Here is a 24105-nt window from a genome sequence, read left to right as displayed (position 1 = left end):
GATGACCGCTCTCTGTTATTGTAGTCAGAAGATGACCGCTCTCTGTTATTGTAGTCAGAAGATGACCGCTCTCTGTTATTGTAGTCAGAAGATCACCGCTCTCTGTTATTGTAGTCAGAAGATGACCGCTCTCTGTTATTGTAGTCAGAAGATCACCGCTCTCTGTTATTGTAGTCAGAAGATCACCGCTCTCTGTTATTGTAGTCAGAAGATCACCGCTCTCTGTTATTGTAGTCAGAAGATGACTGCTCTGAGACTGATGGAAGTCATGTTCTGACCACATCTACCCACATTCCCAATAATCCTATCAATTTTGGGTGGATTGTTAATAGGGCCAGACATGAGATATTAGATATGGACTCTGTTTTAATATATGATTCATAACCGAACTCACCAAAGACCTCTCTACACCTATGAGATATTGATATTACACATCATCCATAACCAGCTTCCCTGAAGGGTCCGTTTTATTTATTATTCACTTATTTTTCATACTTCCGTCACTTGCTTTGTTTTTAACTAATATTTGCCGACTTTTGAAACCTAGTTATAAGATTTAATAAATGATCTAATAAATTTGTTTTTATATTTATGGACTGGATGCCTCGAGAACCAGCTCCCTATTGGGTGATCTTTTCACCAATTGTCCTTTAAGCTGCTACTAGGATGTTGCCAAACGTGTCTCTGCCATGTGATTTGTATATATTGTCAGGGTCTGGGGGGTGGGGAAGGCAGAGGTAAGTGAGCTAGGTGGCAAGTTACAAAAGTAATCTGTACTGACTTCCCATGACCCGTGGTGACTGGACCGGGTCCCGCAAACCCGTGGTGACTGGGCCGGGTCCCGCAAACCCGTGGTGATGGGCCGGGTCCCGTAAACCCGTGGTGATGGGCCGGGTCCCGTAAACCCGTGGTGACTGGGCCGGGTCCCGTAAACCCGTGGTGATGGGCCGGGTCCCGTAAACCCATGGTGACTGGGCCGGGTCCCGTAAACCCGTGGTGACTGGGCCGGGTCCCGTAAACCCATGGTGACTATTAAAATATTGGCCATCTTAGGTGAGGGCAGATACACTATAAATACCTGGGAAAGGGGTAAAATTGTCTTTTCATAAACAATGCGGTGGGCCCAGAGGATTCCTTACATGTGAATATTCCCTGTATTGCCTCTTGTCCCTGAACTCACTGCCTCAATCTTCCAGTTCCGGAGGAGAACATCGCCACAATGAAGTACGGGGCCCAGGTGGTAAAGGGAGAGCTGAAATCCGCCCTGCTGGATGGGGACACTCAGAATTATGACTTGGACCATGGTTTTTCTCGACACCCGATTGAAGATGACTGTCGCTCCGGACTGGAAGTAAAGCTGGGCCAGCCCTCCATTATTAACCACATCCGCCTTCTCCTGTGGGATCGGGACAGCCGGTAAGAATCCCTGGGCGGTACACATATAATATATGTATATCTTGTGTATAGGCGTCATCCCCACTGATCATCCCTGTACACAGCAAGGTCATATGTCATAGTGTTACTCACAGTATACACAGTTCAGGGAGGACCTCGGACTGATGAAATGACCAGAGTTGGAGTGGGAACCTTGGACCGATGACATGGCCAGATGGTGGGAAAATAATTGTCAATAAAGACTAATATCTTGTGTGGTTGTTATCCATAGGTCGTATTCCTATTACATTGAAGTGTCCATGGATGAACTGGACTGGATACGAGTCATTGACCACTCACAGTATTACTGTAGGTCCTGGCAGAAGCTGTATTTCCCAGCCCGTGTTTGCAGGTAGGTGTCACTGTGTGATATGTATGTGGTTCTATGCAGCCTCTTTAGTTGCTCAGTGTTGATACATTTCCCATGTGAGTGCTGGGCTGTCTAGAAGGAGAGGTCTATAGGTGACTTATCTTATTATAGTTGAACTTTTACAAATCACGTTGTATTGTTAGTGGCTCTCTTCAGTCTACCAGGTAATCTCAGATGTATTCCAATCCTTTCTACCGTGACGTATCTGCTCTGTCCCACCAGGTTTTGATGCTATCAGTTTGTTCTGTGCAGTGTTTGGAGGGAGTATACCTAGATCATTAGCTACTTCATACAAACAGCCCGCTCACACCTCCCCTTCCCCCGCTGACCCTGTCATCTGCTATTTGCTGTTGTTACTAATACAGTTTTCAGATAAGCCATCTGCCTGATTCATTGCAAGGAGTTCCCAGTGTAAACTAGATTGTGATACAGCAGCTGATATTTCTACTGTAGTATCAAGTGGATCCACTAGGTGGCACTGTTGTCCTTGCCATAAAATGATCATTGTACAAGTTTTGTGGTCATTCAGCTTCATATCTATGACTTTATTTCTGGTGAACTAGTTACCCAGGAGTAAGATCCCTGCACGCACACTGATGTTTACTTGGAACAATCATATAGGATGAGAGCTCACAATTATCCCTCTTTGCGGCTCATGAACAGTGATGTGATCTCATCTCGGAGATTGTTTGAAATGTGACAGGCCACAAAAATGGGATTTAAATAGTTTGATTGCCCGGCTTCTGGAAACAGTTTTATTACTGAGTGTGTCTGCAGGCTTCATCTTTTTATGGAGTGCTGAAAATCTGATTGGAACATTTATAAATTGTTCTTTATGTACAAGTTGTTCCGTGAGGAGAATGTTTATAAGTAGATTATTTGTTTAAAATTATTGCATGTCTTTGTAACTTTAGCAGTAATTGGGCAAAAAATAAATCGGTATGTTATTGTATATCACAGGAGGAGCTGGTGTTATTACTGTATATTACAGGAGGAGCTGGTGGTGTTACTGTATATCACAGGAGGATCTGGCAGTGTTATTACTGTATATCACAGGAGGATCTGGTGTTATTACTGTATATCACAAGAGGAGCTGGTGTTATTACTGTATATTACAGGAGGAGCTGGTGTTATTACTGTATATTACAGGAGGAGCTGGTGTTATTACTGTATATCACAGGAGGAGCTGGTGTTATTACTGTATATCACAGGAGGAGCTGGTGTTATTACTGTATATCACAGGAGCTGGTGTTATTACTGTATATTACAGGAGGAGCTGGCAGTGTTATTACTGTATATTACAGGAGGAGCTGGTGTTATTACTGTATATCACAGGAGGAGCTGGTGTTATTACTGTATATCACAGGAGGATCTGGTGTTATTACTGTATATCACAGGAGGAGCTGGTGTTATTACTGTATATCACAGGAGGAGCTGGTGTTATTACTGTATATCACAGGAGGAGCTGGTGTTATTACTGTATATCACAAGAGGAGCTGGTGTTATTACTGTATATCACAGGAGGAGCTGGTGTTATTACTGTATATCACAGGAGGAGCTGGTGTTATTACTGTATATCACAGGAGGATCTGGTGTTATTACTGTATATCACAGGAGGAGCTGGTGTTATTACTGTATATCACAGGAGGAGCTGGTGTTATTACTGTATATCACAGGAGGAGCTGGTGTTATTACTGTATATCACAGGAGGAGCTGGTGTTATTACTGTATATCACAGGAGGAGCTGGTGTTATTACTGTATATCACAGGAGGAGCTGGTGTTATTACTGTATATCACAGGAGGAGCTGGTGTTATTACTGTATATCACAGGAGGAGCTGGTGTTATTACTGTATATCACAGGAGGATCTGGTGTTATTACTGTATATCACAGGAGGAGCTGGTGTTATTACTGTATATCACAGGAGGATCTGGTGTTATTACTGTATATCACAGGAGGAGCTGGTGTTATTACTGTATATCACAGGAGGAGCTGGTGTTATTACTGTATATCACAGGAGGAGCTGGTGTTATTACTGTATATCACAAGAGGAGCTGGTGTTATTACTGTATATCACAAGAGGAGCTGGTGTTATTACTGTATATCACAGGAGGAGCTGGTGTTATTACTGTATATCACAGGAGGAGCTGGTGTTATTACTGTATATCACAACAGGATCAGGCAGTGTTATTACTGTATATCACAACAGGATCAGGCAGTGTTATTACTGTATATCACAGGAGGAGCTGGTGTTATTACTGTATATCACAGGAGGAGCTGGTGTTACTGTATATCACAACAGGATCAGGCAGTGTTATTACTGTATATCACAGGAGGAGCTGGCGGTGTTACTGTATATGACAGGAGCTGGTGTTATTACTGTATATCACAGGAGGATCTGGCAGTGTTATTACTGTATATCACAGGAGGAGCTGGCAGTGTTATTACTGTATATCACAGGAGGAGCTGGCGGTGTTACTGTATATTACAGAAGGATCTGGCAGTGTTATTACTGTATATAACAGGAGGAGCTGGTGTTATTACTGTATATCACAGGAGGAGCTGGTGTTATTACTGTATATGACAGGAGCTGGCGTTATTACTGTATATAACAGGAGGAGCTGGTGTTATTACTGTATATGACAGGAGGATCTGGCAGTGTTATTACTGTATATCACAGGAGGAGCTGGTGTTATTACTGTATATGACAGGAGGATCTGGCAGTGTTATTACTGTATATCACAGGAGGAGCTGGTGTTATTACTGTATATGACAGGAGCTGGTGTTATTACTGTATATCACAGGAGGATCTGGCAGTGTTATTACTGTATATCACAGGAGGAGCTGGTGTTATTACTGTATATCACAGGAGGAGCTGGTGTTATTACTGTATATCACAGGAGGAGCTGGTGTTATTACTGTATATAACAGGAGGAGCTGGTGTTATTACTGTATATAACAGGAGGAGCTGGTGTTATTACTGTATATCACAAGAGGAGCTGGCAGTGTTATTACTGTATATTACAGGAGGAGCTGGTGGTGTTACTGTATATCACAGGAGGATCTGGCAGTGTTATTACTGTATATCACAGGAGCTGGTGTTATTACTGTATATCACAGGAGGATCTGGCAGTGTTATTACTGTATATTACAGGAGGAGCTGGTGGTGTTACTGTATATCACAGGAGGATCTGGCAGTGTTATTACTGTATATCACAGGAGGAGCTGGTGTTATTACTGTATATTACAGGAGGAGCTGGTGGTGTTACTGTATATCACAGGAGGATCTGGCAGTGTTATTACTGTATATCACAGGAGCTGGTGTTATTACTGTATATCACAGGAGGATCTGGCAGTGTTATTACTGTATATCACAGGAGCTGGTGTTATTACTGTATATCACAGGAGGAGCTGGTGTTATTACTGTATATCACAGGAGGAGCTGGTGTTATTACTGTATATAACAGGAGGAGCTGGTGTTATTACTGTATATCACAGGAGGAGCTGGTGTTATTACTGTATATAACAGGAGGAGCTGGTGTTATTACTGTATATCACAGGAGGATCTGGCAGTGTTATTACTGTATATCACAGGAGGAGCTGGCAGTGTTACTGTATATTACAGGAGGAGCTGGTGGTGTTACTGTATATCACAGGAGGATCTGGCAGTGTTATTACTGTATATCACAGGAGGAGCTGGTGTTATTACTGTATATCACAGGAGGAGCTGGTGTTATTACTGTATATCACAGGAGGAGCTGGTGTTATTACTGTATATCACAGGAGGAGCTGGTGTTATTACTGTATATCACAGGAGGAGCTGGTGTTATTACTGTATATCAGGAGGATCTGGCAGTGTTATTACTGTATATAACAGAAGCTGGTGTTATTACTGTATATCACACGAGGAGCTGGCGGTGTTACTGTATATCACAGGAGGAGCTGGTGTTATTACTGTATATCATAGGAGGAGCTGGTGTTATTACTGTATATCACAGTAGGAGCTGGCGGTGTTACTGTATATCACAGGAGGATCTGGCAGTGTTATTACTGTATATCACAAGAGGAGCTGGCGGTGTTACTGTATATCATAGGAGGAGCTGGCGTTATTACTGTATATCACACGAGGAGCTGGCGGTGTTACTGTATATCACAGTAGGAGCTGGCGGTGTTACTGTATATCACAGGAGGATCTGGCAGTTTTATTACTGTATATCATAGGAGGAGCTGGTGGTGTTATTGTCTATTTACGGAAGAGTTGGTAGGATGTTTCCCTGCCTGACTTTGCCCACCTGTTCTCACATATATTAAACGAACTATGATTTCTGAGAAGGCAGACGGCTAATTTTACAGCTGGTCCCTGTGTTATACAGATAATAAGCTGTTTTGTAGATAAATATTATTTAAACCTATAAACACTGCGCACAGATGACTATTTACATTCTTTCATTCCTTGAAGTTTGCTGACGTTCTGTCAGACATTGCTCTTTACCTCCTCCAGGCTCTCCTCGTCTTCTTTTTATTGCATTTTAATTTAGCATTTTTAATCTTCCAAGTTTGCAGCACTGCATGAAATGCTGGTGCTTTTTTATTTAATTACAACTATAAGTTAATTGACCTGCAATGCCGCTCTGCCACCCCCCAGCGCACACTCCCCGTAGACGGGATCCTTTGTGATTGGAGATAGATCTGTAATAGCGGCTGGCTGCATACTCCTCTGTGTTATCATGGTTCAAGCTTCACGACGTTCCGTGACATTCATCATCATCATCATCATCATCATTTATTTATATAGCGCCACTAATTCCGCAGCGCTGTACTCATTCACACCAGTCCCTGCCCCATTGGAGCTTACAGTCTAAATTCCCTACTATAGACACACACTCACACACAGATAGAGAGAGACTGGGGTCAATTTGATTGCAGCCAATTAACCTACCAGTATGTTTTTGGAGTGTGGGAGGAAACTAGAGCACCTGGAGGAAACCCACGCAAACACGGGGAAAACATACAAACTCCACACAGATAAGGCCATGGTTGGGAATCGAACTCATGACCCCAGTGCTGTGAGGCAGAAGTGCTAACCACTAGGCCACTGTGCTGCCCACATTCAGCTCTATACATCATTTGTAGCTGTGAGAATTCTTATGATACCTTTTACCTTTAATATTTTTTCGTTACTGTTGCTCTTGATGTCCATGAAACACTTTAGTCAATGATTGAGGGGGGCACACTGTCTACGAACCTGAGAACAATAACACTCTGTTTAGTAACAAATAATTGCAAATTCTATTTCAATACATTGCAGTGTTTTGCAGTATATGGAGGGACAACTAAACACATAATTATAATTTGTGGTCTTACCCTGAATTTTTACTGCCACTGTCAGACAGTAAAGTGTGTAAGAGACTGTAAGCCAGTGACTCAGCTAAGCGTTATTTTGCTGTGTATGATCCCCTCTTTCTGCTCCTCTGTTTATATCTCTGTCCATCCCCTGGCCGCTGTTCTGTAATGGGGCGAGGGTCCTGCAGACCCTGCATTATCCCCAGCACAGGTACAGCAGCTGCATGTGAGCAGGAGGAGATCGGAGACCGCTGCCTATTTCTGTCTAACATTTTCCTTATTGCTCCTCCGGGAGATCTGCAGCAAACGCAGGAAGATCAGCAAAGCAGTTTTGAAAAACTCTGAATAAATTACTGCCATAAATTTATATTTTTTCCCTTCCCATGGTATGGAAACCTTAATTCTGCTGGGGGCGGCTGTTATTACCAATGTTTTCTTGGCATGGCAACGTTCAATTAATTTTGTGTGACAAGCTTCAGGCTTTTCTCTTTTATTTCCGTCCAATTTTTCCAGCGCGCGTTACGGAGAGGACAATTTGTTATTTTTTCGCCTGTGGCTCCTGGGATCTCATTAAGGGCAATGTAAAGAGGCTTCACAAGATCTTTATTTCACACCTTCCTGTTTTTCTGCTGAATTCAGGTCGTTTGCATTGTCACATTAAAAGAGGGGATAAAATACACAACGCTTCCTATAACGTTTACACAGGATATAAGCTGCTGTCGGCAAATTACACACGGGCGCAGTTTAAGCCTCTGTGCTCCCGTAGGGGAGGGGGGCTTACCAGGGGAGGGGGGGCTTACCAGGGGAGGGGGGGCTTACCAGGGGTGGGGGGGCTTACCAGGGGTGGGGGGGCTTACCAGGGGTGGGGGGGCTTACCAGATCAGCAGCAAATCATTGTGGAACTGTGCCTAAGCCAGCCTGGGACCCTTAGGCCCAGAGCACATAGACGAGAGGCAGAGAGAGGAACAGTTTACTTCAGTCAGATTTTGGGCAATTTTCCTGGCATTTAACGCACCTGTCGAGCGTTCCTGAGATAGATTTTATATCTCTTTTGTTTCCTCTTAAGTTGCACTGATAGACGGTGGCTGTATTATGGTGCACTGACATACACAGTGACAGGATAGTGGGTGATTCATATATGTTACACGGTTGTGATTCTCTGGTTACATTAGCCGTGTTTGTGGTGTAGGACTTAGGACTGAGCGTTATCATCATTTATATAGCGCCACTGATTCCGCAGCGCTGTACAGAGAACTCATATCAGTCCCTGCCCCATTGGGGCTTACAGTATAAATTCCCTAATATACACACACAGACAGAGAGAGACTAGGGTCAATTTGTTAGCAGCCAATTAACCTACCAGTTTTTGGAGTGTGGGAGGAAACCAGAGCACCCGGAGGAAACCCCCGCAAATACGGGCAGAACATACAAACTCCTCACAGATAAGGCCATGGTCGGGAATTGAACTGTAAGCAGAAGTGCTAACCACTGAGCCACAGTGATATGGGTTATATGCATTATATGGGTTGTATTACAGGGATTCCTCTCCTGGCCGGTGTCAGGTCCCATTGTCAGTAATTACAGAGGCAGTGACCGGTCTCTGTTCCTGCAGCTCCCACATTACACAGGCAGCTTTCATCCTTTTTACTCCTAATTGTTAATATTCTGTATTGTATCCCCAGCGGACGGATTTATTACTGTTCTGTCTCACCTCACTGTTCCCTGGTACAGAGCTGCTGGTGTCTCTGTGAAAGGCTTACGCAGCCGTGTTGGGACGTGTGATAGAGTGTAACGCTCTCACTAGTACAACGACTAGTACTTCGTGTCTCACATTGCACAGAGTCGTGCACAGTGATATTTATGTCCTGCAGTCTCTATAGATCCGAGCTCGGCAATGTATGGTTGTCCACCTCTTGTGGAACTAACAATACCAGCATGGCTGAGTCTCCTATTTCCACAACAGCTCGAAAACATCTTCCTCTGTTATAGATGAATAAGAGTAATGGTTCTGTAACATGATGCAGTATCTGGTGGCAGCCACTAGAGGGCACAAACCTTCCGTTTGCCTGGGGAGGGCTCGGGGTCGGCCCTGGAATTAGTGGCTAAGCCTATATGTGAGCCTAGAACGTTGTATATGATACCTGCACAAAGTGATACAATGTTTTACAAGATAAATTCCTGTTTGTAGCCACACGCTCCGATAGATTACATTGTGTTGTTGGACAAAATGGAAATCAAATGCAGTGAGACTGAGTTATGAATATTTACATATGTCTTGTACGCAGCTGGGCGCACTCTGCTGTCTATTCAAACTGTGCAGTATGTAGTATAAATAAAGGCTAATAGTAGTATGTAATGTCTATCAGTAACTAGCATGTAAATACTATGTTAATATGCTGTGCAATGTGTGGATGGATATTCATGTATTCACCGTCGCCCAATTCTGTGAAGCCACACCCACTACTTTGCATAATCACACCCCCCTATGTGCATAATCATACTCCTAAAAATATGCAGAGCTTATGGCTCTGTCCTACAAACTTGCTGGCCCCTCACTCCTGACTCTGTCCCCTATCTGTCTGAGAGATGTGTCCAGGATCAGCCTACGTACCTTATGGTCAGTGCATGACCTCAGCTGATGTTTGACTCCTTCCATGTCACTAAAGCGACACACTTTTCTATGCATCTACATAGTGACTTGTGCGAATAGAGAATACATACATGTTACATATACACCTAAGGAACACACAAACATACATTAGCTGAATTGCCATCAGATTGCAGCCAATTCCGTAGGAGCCAGTGACATCACTGCCATGCGGCCAATCAGTTTACTAGGAGCCAGTGACATCACTGCCATGCGTCCAATCAATTTACTAGCAGCCAGGACATCACTGCCATGCGACCAATCAATTTACTAGGAGCCAGTGACATCACTGCCATGCGACCAATCAATTTACTAGGAGCCAGTGACATCACTGCCATGCGACCAATCAATTTACTAGGAGCCAGTGACATCACTGCCATGCGTCCAATCAATTTACTAGCAGCCAGGACATCACTGCCATGCGACCAGTCAATTTACTAGGAGCCAGTGACATCACTGCCATGCGACCAATCAATTTACTAGGAGCCAGTGACATCACTGCCATGCGACCAATCAATTTACTAGGAGCCAGTGACATCACTGCCATGCGGCCAATCAATTTACTAGGAGCCAGTGACATCACTGCCATGCGGCCAATCATTTTACTAGGAGCCAGTGACATCACTGCCATGCGGCCAATCAATTTACTAGGAGCCAGTGACATCACTGCCATGCGGCCAATCAATTTACTAGGAGCCAGTGACATCACTGCCATGCGTCCAATCAATTTACTAGGAGCCAGTGACATCACTGCCATGCGTCCAATCAATTTACTAGCAGCCAGGACATCACTGCCATGCGACCAATCAATTTACTAGGAGCCAGTGACATCACTGCCATGCGGCCAATCAATTTACTAGGAGCCAGTGACATCACTGCCATGCGGCCAATCAATTTACTAGGAGCCAGTGACATCACTGCCATGCGACCAATCAATTTACTAGGAGCCAGTGACATCACTGCCATGCGGCCAATCAATTTACTAGGAGCCAGTGACATCACTGCCATGCGTCCAATCAATTTACTAGCAGCCAGGACATCACTGCCATGCGACCAATCAATTTACTAGGAGCCAGTGACATCACTGCCATGCGACCAATCAATTTACTAGGAGCCAGTGACATCACTGCCATGCGGCCAATCAATTTACTAGCAGCCAGGACATCACTGCCATGCGGCCAATCAATTCCATCAGAGCCAGTGAGATCACTGCCATGTGGCGTTACTGGTTTAGCTACAAGATATCTGACTCCACTGGTGTATACAATTGGCTGGAAGCACAGTATCTGCAGTGTGTACCCCAGCTGCTGATTTCTGCGTAGTACTGTATATGGCCACCCACAGTAATGTATGGTACACGTGGATATTTATTTAGGAGACACACTGGACAGTCAAATATCCATATATGAAACTCCAACACTAAAAGAAGAAAAGAGGTTTTGGAAGCAAATACGGCCCAATGAAAACTATATCGACTCACTATATTTTGTATGAAGGAATACAGGTAGTACCATGGTAGCCAGTGCACCCCCCCTGGTTAACTGCTTTATGCACTGCGGGAATTGCTATGTAACATGTTAACTGTTCCTGGTAACGCAGGAAATGCTGGGTCATGGAAACTGTTCCTGGTAACGTTGAAATTTCTGTGTCATGTTAACCGGTTTTGGTAACATGGGAATCGCTGTGTCATGGTAACTGTTCCTGGTAACATGGGAATCGCTGTGTCATGGTAACTGTTCCTGGTAACATGGGAATCGCTGTGTCATGGTAACTGTTCCTGGTAACATGGGAATCGCTGTGTCATGTTAGCTGTTGCTGGTAACATGGGAATCGCTGTGTCATTGTAACTGTTCCTGGTAACATGGGAATCGCTGTGTCATGTTAGCTGTTGCTGGTAACATGGGAATCGCTGTGTCATGGTAACTGTTCCTGGTAACATGGGAATCGCTGTGTCATGTTAGCTGTTGCTGGTAACATGGGAATCGCTGTGTCATTGTAACTGTTCCTGGTAACGTGGATATAATTTTGCTTCCGTTAACGAGGGAATCGTTCTTTCTTATTGTTGACTTAGAAGGCTCTGCCAAGTGTGGCGACCGGCTGTCTTGTTCACAAAAAAATCATGATCCTGGAGCGTCTTTTCCTCCCAGCAAGAACATTTTTTACCGTAATGCGTCTTTCTGGCGGTAAAAATAAATGAAAGTAAATCAGTGTGCCTAATAAATTCACTTGTCAAATCCTTTAGCTCATTTAAATGATTGTGATCTTTATAGTCAGTGGTTTAAGTGTCCTGACAGGCATAATGCTTCCTGATTTGCTTAGTTTGGACATTTTTCAAGCAAATAAAAAGAGCTTAAAAAGCAAAACAAGGTGATTCACCGGCATATTAATTTTCCTCACATCGCTCGTTTTTGGAACACGTTGCAAGTTTTCCCGTCTGATAACAAGAGCTCAGTGCCTGGGTGGCAGCCGCTTTGTTTGTCTGCCTTGTTTATGCAATAAAACATGTTAATGGGTTATTATGCTCTGTATATGTCCTGAAGTCTGTGTCCTGGCAGTGCCACAGTGTCCGACACAAACCATCCAGTAAAGTGACCTGTGATTGGCTGATCATAGTGATTCCCAACCAGTTAAATACAGACGATCCCCTCTCCATGTTCCTCCAGGTCTCTGCGGTGCCTGCGTCAGTCAGGGAAGGTCGTCCTTGTTCCTGCTGTGGTTTGGGGTTACTCTTCTGCCAGCAGGAGCGAGGACAGCCCTCCGTCATCGCAGCAGATGGCAGAGGTGCTGGTTGGATCAGGTGGATTGCCGGGACACAGGTAAGTTAGGTTTTGGATTCATGTTTAATGTTTCCATGACCACTCGCAACTGAATTTTTAGTTTTGGTTGGAATTGGCCTTTAAGTTGTACATGACATTGCAGTTTTTGCAAATTGTCCATCGCTTTTAAAAGATAAGTAATTATGACCGGCCAACACAGGGCTCATAATCCACGTACAAAGAAAATGAAACAGGTTACAAACACATGATATTGATTTTCCCAAAGAAGGGTTTAAATTCTATTCTAAGACAATAAGACAATCCGTCACACAGTCACTATGTAAGTCTTACATTATATCACCCGGCAAAGTAAAACTTACACAAGATTGCCCAGTTTACATCCACAGTAACTCAGAAGACGACAGCATCCACACATCGCCGTCTAGTCTGTTAGGATAATGTTAGAATATCACTTATTCAATGTAGCATTAAGTAAATTAGCGGCACAAGGAGTAGCTGGTGTACTGGAGTGGTGGAGACTTGTGATAATACACAGTGCAATGACAAAACTATACAAACTGACTGGATCACTTATAAATAACTTATGGTATAAATTTATTTAAAGGAAATAGCGCAGGGCGCTTATTTATGCAATTGCCAATGCACTTATTTTTGATATTGTGTATATTTTGATACAGGAAATCGTTATTTCTGAGACCAGGGTAGAAAAGTGTTTTTTTCTGTTTTAACCTTGCTAAAGGAAATGCCTTATTTCTGATGTATATGTATATATTCGATACAATGAGCCTTTGTTTAGAAAGTTTTTGTGTATCGTGATGTGTGGAAATGACTTGTTTGGGGTTTGTACCTTTTTGTTTTGAAATGTGTATTCTGCAACTGTTGGAAGAAAGGACTCATGCTAAATTCATGTTAATTTTGAGTTGCTAGTAGACTTCCTGGCTCTGAAGTAAGATGCAGGAAACCACAGCAAAGTTTTTAAGATATCACAGATAAGCGTAAATATTGTTAGCTTTGCAATGCATATAAATCCATGTTTGTGTAAACACATGGCATCCTGATTCTAAAAGTAGCTCAGACTTCAAGGGGACTGGCTTACCCTTTGAGGCTGTGTCCAAACTGTATAAAAAGCACTGACTTGTATTGAAAAATTGTTCTTGTTCCATCTGACCTGATCACTGGTACCTTTAACCAGTGAGGAGCAAATAAACATCACTTGCTTCACAGACCTGCTTGAAAATATCTTCCATGCTGAAAATCCTGTGACCTACAGATTAGACCCAAAATCTAATCCGTTCCCAGCTGTTTCTGAGGTTTGGACCCAGTTGTTCCAGTACCACCTCTCTGCCTGTTACCTGCAGCTCTGGTCAGTGTGATAGGCCAGGGGGGGATCCATTCACAGCAACCCTGATCCATAGTAAGAGGTCAGGAGTACCAGCCCAGGTGCACCAGTAACGGGGTACTCTAGCAGCATCAGTTACCCAGAAGAAACCCGGTACTGGATGCCGATAAGGAGTCCAGTGGTGCAGCATTGTAAGCCCCTCCTACTGCGGCAAGAGGGCGCACTTGGGATAATGTAAGGGAACGGTGGCATAGATTGTAAGCTTGCGAGCAGCCTTCTCACCTCTTTGTCTGTTTTACCCAGTTTGTTTATTAGTTTACTATGTTTGTCCCCAATTGTAAAGCGCTACTGAATATGTTGAAAATAAGCCCAGCCAGTTCCCAGCAGCAACAGACAGACAGACGGTTCATCCTGTCACAATTACTTTTTAGCACAACTTTTTGCGCAGTCATGTAATCTCACAAGAGACATCAGAACATTTCTGTAAGAAGTGACGGACGCTGGAAGATGTCTGTGTGTGTTAAAGGTTTTCACAACTGCGGAGGTGTGTGACCTTCTTCTGACTGCTATTGTGACACAAACAAGTTCTCTGTGTGTTGTGTTAAATGTTAATATTAGCATAATATGCAGAGCGCGATTACTGTCCTGGGTGATAAAGGAACGTGTTCTCTATCTAATGTAGAACTTGGGTGACACCGGGCTAGTGAAGCCGGTTGTTAAATGACCTTCTCACACTGGTCTTCTGGTGATGATGTTTATTTGCGCTCATGTTTCCCTGACACGTGTCTGAGAGATGATAGGTGGAGAGTACCCGGGAGAGGGGATGTGTAGGAGGTTGCTGAAAGGCCTCTTACATCCTGGAAGGGTTTTCATACATTTGTATTGTTCGTCCAGGTTGTATAACTGCTCTGTGTAATGTTAATGTCAGACTTGCGGCACAGAAACGCCAACATTCTGGTTTTACTAAGATTTCAGACACAACAGCCGTCTAGTCAGGTTCAGTCCCGGATCCCTGTTTTATAGGAATGATAATAGGATGAATCCTGTTCCTTAGTCCTGGCTGGTTGTATGTGGATCACGGTCCACATTAATGGGGCTGTTGTGGGTAATTTGTGATCCGGCCATGAATAAAAGGACACATTACCCTGGCAGATCTGCATCTGTTTGTGGCTAAACCCGTCCTAGCTCCTCGGTGCCATTCACTCCGCTATTACTTCTGCTTTATAATTACTGACTGTAAAGTAAATCTGCACTGTGCATATTTTTTAATTAAACAATCTTGGATACATGAACTAACGAGCACTGTGACGTGATCTTTCACCCCCCCCCCCCGTCCCCAGGATCTCCGGTGGATCATCACTCACTCACAGAGATCCGCTTAACCAGTTCTGGTGACACGATGCTTGTGCCTAGTCAGACGCTCCATAGTGATTACCAGAGGTGCCCACTGGTGGTCAAGGTTCCCATATGGCTTTTCCTAATTAAATCACACCTCTGAGGGGCCCCCTCTATGTAATCAGTGTGCAGATAGTGCACGTCCCTGAGGGGCTGTTCCCAACAAATTTTTCTCTAACTAAACAGATGCTGAAACACAATGCAGAAATGATTCGACTCAGTGTATAAACTCAGCGTGGCCCTGAGGGTCCGGGTATTGGGCCCTCAGCTCTGTACTATGTATTGTTGACATTTTTGCTCCTCCTTTCATTGCGTCATATGATTATCGCTCTATAAATACATGAAGCTGACTGTTGTGTCCTGCAGTAGTTACAGCAAGTTTCTGCATAGGGGGAATTGTCTCATGTCTGTAATTCTGATAACCTGAAAGTGCTACAGTTACTGGAGCTTCTGCATGTGGGAGTATCAGGAGGGTTAGCCTCTCCTTACACCTGTACATCCCCAATATATACCCTGAGTTCCTGTCAGACTGGAGCAGAATTGGGCCTCGAGGTGCAGCTGGACATCACCACGATGCCGACTGCGCACTTTGACGGCCAATACTGTAAGGCATAGTTGCCAACATTGGCAGCTTGTGTCTCGGGAGGCCCGAGGGGCAGGTGGGGGTGGGGCTCGAAGAATCGCGCCGTTAGCCCCCAAAGCTGTCACCACCTTTTTCGGCCAATAAACCTAGAGGGCGGGGCCATAATGACGCATCCACGACGCCAATAAGCCCCGCCCCCTTTATTTACTTTCCACAGCCGGTCGGGAATCGGGAGAATTGCCCTCTCTCCCGGCAGTCCAGGAGAGTGACCCAGATTTCGGGAGTCTCCCGGATATTCCGGGAGAGTTGGCAAGTATGCTGTAAGGAATCTCCGCTCTTCTTTCCTCTCACCTCCATGGAACGCGAGGAAAAGTGAGCAGAGATTTGAGTCAAAACATGGAGGCGATGTGTCTCAGCGGACTGTTGTGGATACACGTTGCGGCACCTCACGCCGAATTCAATCTGCCCCTATAAATGCTGCATTGCATCGTTCATAGGATGTATTGGCACTGATGTGACAGGAGCCTGGTATTTCATGTCTACTGTTAGGTAAATTATTCAATGTACTGATCATCCGTGATCATATTGCAATTGTCATATGTCTCTGTGCATTGCAATGGCAGCAAACATATTTTCATGAGAAATTCATGGTTTCATGATTCCTCTGCAGACCACTAGGGGGAGTCGTGTGATCACCGGTGAACGCTCGGTGCCCACAGATGAGATTAACACGCTGCAGCCCGGAGAGAGTGCAAAATAATACAGGATATTGGGATCAGCCCCACTGATCAGTAGACAACCAGGATTTCACACAAGATAATTTATCAATTCATATATATATATATATATATATATCACCGAGAGACATACATTTATTTATATTTTCAGGGCTGCTGCCGTCTTTATATTCACCTGTTCATTTTCTACATATTTTTTGCAATCCGTTCAGTGACAGCTTCCAACACAGCTGATACACAACATCATTAAACATTTAGCATAAAGTTTTACATCTATAACTCTGTGGCATGAAAACAATGCCCAGGTTTTTTTTTTTTTAATATAGTGTAATTCAGGGTTAAGGAATGGGGGAGAGCCGGACCTGCAGCGGGAAGGAGAGGGCGTGGTGGGGGCTGGAGAGGTAAGTGTGCATGATTGGGGGGTAGGTGGCGGGTCCTCTGAGAGGTTCAGAGTGAGCACAGGGGGGGAGATGGGGGCTGCCCTAGGTATTGGTTCTAGGTTACACCGTGGGGCCTCCTTTTTGGCTGCACCTGTTGATTTTCAACTGCTGAATTGGTAAAATACAGGAAGGTACCAGTGAGCCACTCATTGGTGTTTCTAGCACAAGTACAGTAACACTAATAAAGAAATATTAGACAAGGGCTTATCTGCGATTTCTCTTTGCAAAGCTCTGAATTCCTCTGTCGCTGTCCAGCATTTTGCCTGATATTGGGTTCTCTGCGTCATTTAAAGCATAGAGGAGAAACGTATACATTGTAATCAGGTGTAAATGCTGTAATAAGAGATCAAATGCAAGTGTACTGTCTGTCCTGGATCAGAGTAACCTCAGGGCCCTCTGCCTCTGGGAACGTGATGTGGAATCCTCCGTACACGAGAGAGGCCATCCAGTGCCCATAGAAACATCCAGGTATAGCGGAACAGTCCATGGATAGGTCCTACGCGTTTCATCATCCCAGACAGATCAGGTGTTAATTTATATACTGGTTGTACATTGCTCCTGTGCCAGCGGGTTCTGTGTCCCACAGCCAATGTGCTGACTGGGGTCACGTGTTACGGTTCATGAGTATAGAGTGTATACAGAATGGGGATTGCACCCGGTACATGCTGACGGTCCTGCGCAGTGCCCCAGGAGAGGGTCTCCCAATTCGTCACAGAATCGTGTCAGCAAAAAGAGAGGGGTTTTTATTATTATAAGCTTGGTGCATATATAGATTAAAATCAGAATGTAAAATCTATATATATGTCTAAAAATATAAGAGGGTAGAAAATTATCTATAAAATCGGTAACATATAAAATCCTGGTGATATGTAAGAACGGGCCAATCATATGATAAAAGAACCACAATGTGCATATATCCTGTCTCTGTGACGTCAGTGAGATTTAATGTGAAGCCAGGATAAATAGTGTCCTTCTCATTCAGACAATACAAAGCTGCCAGAGATTAGCTCACATTTCCTCCCGTCAATTAGTACCCATCAAACTCTCCTCATCTCTCCCGCTGCAGCGCTCGTTACTTCCCATATACAGAGTGTGGGCTGGAACTGGGAGGAAGAGATACTAATTAGTGTTTGTAGGTTACTAAGCAAATCTGTAAATTTGACGGCAGATATGAACCGCTTGGCCCATCTAGTCTGCCCATTGTTTTATTAACCTATGGTAACCTCAAACCCTGTTTGATCCTTTATTAATTGTAAGAATATCCTTATGTCTATCCCAAGCATATTTAAACTGCTCTACTGTATTAGCCTCTACCACCTCTGATGGGAGGTTATTCCACTTATCCACTACCCTTTCTGTGCTAGCAGTCATTGGTACGTCCTCATCTAGAATACTGTGTTCAGTTCTGGAGATAATATCTCCAGAAGGATATAAATACATTACAGACTGTACAAAGAAGGGCAACTAAAATGGTGCATGGCCTACAGCACAAAACGTACCCGGAAAGACTAAAAGATCTTAATATGTATAGTTTGGAGCAGAGAAGGGAACGGGGAGACATGATAGAAACTTTCATATATATCCAGGGTTATAACAAGGTGTAGGAGGGAAACATTCTACAAAGGAAGAGAAGTATTAGAACACGAGGACATGTACTGACACTGGGGGGGGGAAGAGAAGTATTAGAACACGAGGACATGTACTGACACTGGGGGGAAGAGAAGTACTAGAACACGAGGACATGTACTGACACTGGGGGGAAGAGAAGTACTAGAACACGAGGACATGTACTGACACTGGGGGGAAGAGAAGTATTAGAACACGAGGACATGTACTGACACTGGGGGGAAGTAAGTTCAGAGGAAATGTGAGGAACAACTATATCACAGAAAGGGTAGTGGATAAGTGGAATAGCCTCCTGTGACTAGATCACTATTAAATACCTAAATGTATGTAAAAATGTATTTAAAGCAAATAGCGCAGGGCACTTATTTATGTATTTGCACGTGCACTTATTTTTTTGATATTGTGATATAGGAAATCGTTATTTCTGAGACCAGGGGAAGAAATTCATCTCTTGTTTAACCTTGCTATAGGATATGCCTATTTCTGATGTATATATCTGATACAATGAGCCTGTGTTTACCAAGCCTTTGGTGTATTGTGATGTGGGGAAGTAGCTTGTTTTTTGTTTTTTTTGTTGTTCTGTGGGAATGGGTATTCGGCGTCTGTCTAAAGTATTCATGCCAGTCAGACCTTTTGACTTGCTAGTGAGTCTCCTGCCTCTGAAATGAGATCCAGGAAATCACAGCAAGATTTTTAAGAATTTTATAGCTAAGTATAAATATTAGTGGCTTTGCAATGCATGTAAATCTATGTTTGTGTAAATGGAGTATATCCTGATGCTAAAAATAGCATGTGTCTGAAAGGTATAAATGCACTGACTTGTACACTGAAATGTATCATTCTGATGTTCCATCTGACCTGACCACTGATACCTTAAATCAGTGGGACTGTCCTTGTCAGGACACTCAAGCAATAAACATCACTCTGCTTCAAAGACCTGCTTGACAACTTCTTCTATATTGCTGTAATCCTGTGACCTGCCGATTAGACCCTAAATCTAATCCGTTCTCCGGCTGAGGTTTGGACCCAGCTCTCCAGTACCACCTCTCTGCCTGCTACCTGCAGCTCTGGTCAGTGTGATAGGCCAGGGAGGATCCATCCACAGCACCCTGATCCATACTAAGCGGTCCCGAGTTACCAGCCCAAGTGTACCAGCACAGGAGTACACTAGCAGTGACAGTTACCCAGAAGGAATGTGGTTCTGAGCGCCATAAAGGAGTTCAGTGGTGGCAGCATTATAAGCCCCTCCTACTGCGGCAAGAGGGCGCATTTGGGATAACGAAAGGGAACGGTGGCAAAGGAAGCCCAGCCGGTTCCCAGCAACAACAGACAGGGTGGCATAGGCGGTCGGTCCATCCTGTCACACTTCCCATCAGAGGTGGTAGAAGCTAATACAGTAGATCAGTTTAAACATGCTTGGGATAGACATAAGGATATAGAAGATTAAAGGACCAAATAGGGTTTGAGGTTACCATAGGTTACAAATTGGGCAGACTAGATGGGCCAAGTGGTTCGTACCCGCCGTGAAATTCTACGTCTCTGTTTTACTAAGTACACTTGGTTTTAGCCGTATCATTGGCACCAGCTACAGGCTGATAGTGATGACTGACACAGCATAGTCTTTTTATTACAAACTACACGTATGTGTGCCATTAAATAGCACAGAACATGTGTATGCAGGAAAGATTAAATATAAAACACATTGTATGTACAGTACGGATTAAGATTTATGTATTTAATGTTAAAAAAATAAAAAATTGTTCATTTATTTTATAATTTTTTTTATTTGCATGCGCTTTGATGTGACCTTATATTGTGTGTATGTAATGTATGTATGTACTGTATGTATGTATGTATGTATCCCGCAGTGTGCTCTGTCTGTCTACATACGGCCAGTAACGTACAGCCAGAGCACACTTATACCCAGGTTCAGATGAAACCGTTTCTTAAACTCCGCTTGTGTTTGAATACAGTCAGAAATATGCTCAAGCTCCGTAGTTTTTTCTTTTTAGACACAAGTCGTTTAGTTGCATTCGTACTTTAATCAGGCCCTAAATCTTCTTGATAACAGATATGAGAGAGATGGGATGTGACAAGTGATGGTTATGGATGTAAATCAGTTCAGAAGAGGCTGATGCCACAAACCTGTGAACGTCTACGTGTTGGAGCTGACCACACGCAGACAGAACTCTCCCACCGGCAGACGGGGAGCAGTGTCCTATACACAGAGTGACACAGTGTACGCTGGAGATTGTGCCAACCTCGCCCATTACTAGATGGGGCAATAACCAGTACACAGGGAGCGCTGCACCGGTCGTCTACTGAAGTTCTTCACTTTGGGACCATATATATAGAAAAGGAAACGACCTGTGTGAGAGGTGATTATAAACCGTGAGCGCCCCCTAGAGATGGAGACATGAAGCCTTTATGAACATATCACTACGGTTGATTCACCACAATAAAACCGACGTCTCGGCATGTGCAGTGTTTGTCATTGTAAGAGGGTAACATTGTTTTCAAACTTTTCTTATCTATGGTCCCGAACTGAAGAAATTAAATTGAGGATTGAGCAGTCGGGGGCATTAGGCCATGGGGTATCTAGGAGAGCACGTGGTGGTTTGTAATACACACATAGGATGTGTCATTGTTTTATAATCCCTCTATACAGCAGTTAGTGTAATACAGAGGTGCCATGTCTGTAAGGATCAGTGTCCAGCTGTACTCTAAGCTGCAGGTCTAGGCCTGAGGCCCTGGTTTCTGGGTATCTGGCCAGTGTTTTATAATCCCTCTATATAGTAGGTAGTGTAATACAGAGATGGTAGGATCATGTCTGTAAGGATCAGTGTCCAGCTGTGCCCCGAGGCTGCAGGTCCAGGCCTGAGGCCCTGGTTTCTGGGTATCTGGCCAGTGTTTTATAATCCCTCTATACAGCAGTTAGTGTAATACAGAGATGGTAGGATCATGTCTGTAAGGATCAGTGTCCAGCTGTACTCTAAGCTGCAGGTCTAGGCCTGAGGCCCTGGTTTCTGGGTATCTGGCCAGTGTCTTATAATCCCTCTATACAGCAGTTAGTGTAATACAGAGGTGCCATGTCTGTAAGGATCAGTGTCCAGCTGTACTCTAAGCTGCAGGTCTAGGCCTGAGGCCCTGGTTTCTGGGTATCTGGCCAGTGTTTTATAATCCCTCTATATAGTAGGTAGTGTAATACAGAGATGGTAGGATCATGTCTGTAAGGATCAGTGTCCAGCTGTACTCTAAGCTGCAGGTCTAGGCCTGAGGCCCTGGTTTCTGGGTATCTGGCCAGTGTCTTATAATCCCTCTATATAGCAGGTAGTGTAATACAGAGGCAGCAGGATTATGTCTGTTAGATCAGTTACCAGCTGTGCTCTAAGCTGCTTGTCCATGCCGGAGGCCCTGCTTTCTGGGTATCCGGTCAGTGATAACCATTGGGGTCCCCTCTGCACAGGACTCCCTCCAGTCTTGCCTCTTTCCTGTCCTCGTATTTCCCCCCAGCAGGCGGCCCATTAGGGAGCTGTGTAGCTGGGGGACCCCTGTGGTTCCCAGGATTAAACACTTGTATTTTCTTAGAGAACCAATTTTGAATGAAGACGACATTGACGGGGGTATTCGGGAGCTCCCTCCAGCTCAGACACTGGTGCTGATATTAATCAGTGCGCATCTATTTATGTACTGACTGTGCTCTGTATCACATATCAGTTTGTTACACTACAGGTGTCGTGTTTCTGCCCTGTGTACGTGCGCAATGTTCCTGATGGGGTTTGTATACTGTGGACCTGGACAACCTGTGGCTCTCCAGGTGTGATGAAACTACAAGCCCCAGCATGCTTTGCATATAAATAGCCAGATGGTAGCTGGCAGGGCATGCTAATACTTGTAGTCTCACCACACCTGGAGATCCACAGCTTGGCCTGGCTTGTTATACTGTATTGAAGCCCTGTGCTGTGCGGTCTGTAAACACAACGTGCTCTGAGAAAAAGATGCGTTTTATAGTTGTCTACGTTGTCTGTAGGGGCAGCGTGTGTTATTATTGGCTGTATGTGAGGGCTTCGGGCCGGTAGCGCAAGTTGTGTTTTGGCCTTATATTGAAGTAGATAGTCTGCAGCTAGATTGTGTGCAAACCGGTATTCATAAGGATGGAGCCAGTGACATTACCGAGGCCAGAATCTGGGCCCTACGCTGGACTGTCGGTATCCATGCTGCACTTGTAGATGTTGCAGAGTGGCACTGGGGATGGATTGGGCCTACAGACCGAGTGCTGCTCCCCATAGTCAAACTCTTTCTCCTGAGTGAAATGTAATAGGTACATTTCTGGGCTCTACAGGGGATGCTCACGCTCAGTCCCACCGCCAGCTGAACACAATCTACTTATGGGCATTAGTACCCTGGCACTTCATGCACATGGGAATCTCTGGAGGTTTTATCACTCCTTACACCAGCACAACCCAGAGCTATGAACCCAGGTTCCTGTGAAATTAGTGCAGGAACACTCTATAAATGCTGCATGCAGCGTTCATAGGATGAATCCGCGCTAGTTCTACAGGAAACTTGCATTTCAGGAACAGATAAATGTTGGGTTTCTGTGACTGACATGTGGATACAGGAAGTGCCAGTGTATCACTACCCTGCTGTGTGCCCGGCACCCAGTTATTTGCTGGACGCTACCATAATCATACACAACCATCTACACCTTATTCCTCTCCTGCATGCTGGATATGAACCTGAGACTACAGAGGCCTCCTGTGTGCCAGACTTCATATACACCTAATGTAGCCTATATAGAAGATGTCAGGCCCATCTCCTGTCAGTCACATCTGCCAGCAGGAGGGTCTTTTGCTGTCTGCGTCTTTCTGCATTACACAGAATTGAATGCAAGGCCCAACGTGACAGTCTGCGGAGGGCACTGATATAGAAGCGGAGTGATATAGTCAGGAAATTTAGAAATAAAGTAAAAGAAAAAAGTGGTAAAGTAATAAAAGTCCTCGCAGAGAAGTAAGTGTGAGATATCGGTGCGGCGCACGCCAGTAATCACACAGATATCTGGGATAATAGAGGGAAGCGTGTGGAAGGCCGAGCACATTACACCTCCTGGAGATCCGGGGAGAGCTCCGTTATCCGAGGCCGCTCTGTACTGTGGGACAGGAATAAAGAATATACTTATTACATTATAAAGAGAAACCACATATTTATCATTTGTGCAGAAAAGGATTGAGAGACTTTGTCACCAGTCAGGGATATGATGGGGAGATGGGAGACGTGTCTGGGGCAGGGGGATTACATTAAGAACATTAGAAATCCACTTTCAGTTGTATGTGTTGTATCTTCTGTGTTCCCTACTGTGGTTCTTCATTTGTCTTTCTCTCTTTATATCTCATATAATACGTTATTCATCCATA

General features: G+C 44.3%; 1 protein-coding gene across 2 annotated transcripts in view; it reads left to right on the top strand.

Moving 5' to 3' along the window:
- Positions 1-24105, top strand: part of BTBD9 (BTB domain containing 9) — a 135924-nt gene that overhangs the window by 13831 nt on the left and 97988 nt on the right. For both annotated transcript variants that reach the window (XM_075204453.1, XM_075204454.1), the window contains exons 5-6: positions 1197-1416; positions 1667-1786. In XM_075204453.1, the coding sequence (XP_075060554.1) occupies positions 1197-1416; positions 1667-1786 (340 nt within the window). The remainder of the gene's footprint in view (positions 1-1196; positions 1417-1666; positions 1787-24105) is intronic.

This window comes from Mixophyes fleayi, chromosome 3 (assembly GCF_038048845.1).
Source record: "Mixophyes fleayi isolate aMixFle1 chromosome 3, aMixFle1.hap1, whole genome shotgun sequence".
Lineage (NCBI taxonomy): Eukaryota > Metazoa > Chordata > Amphibia > Anura > Limnodynastidae > Mixophyes > Mixophyes fleayi.
This window is presented reverse-complemented; position numbering and strand designations above follow the sequence as displayed.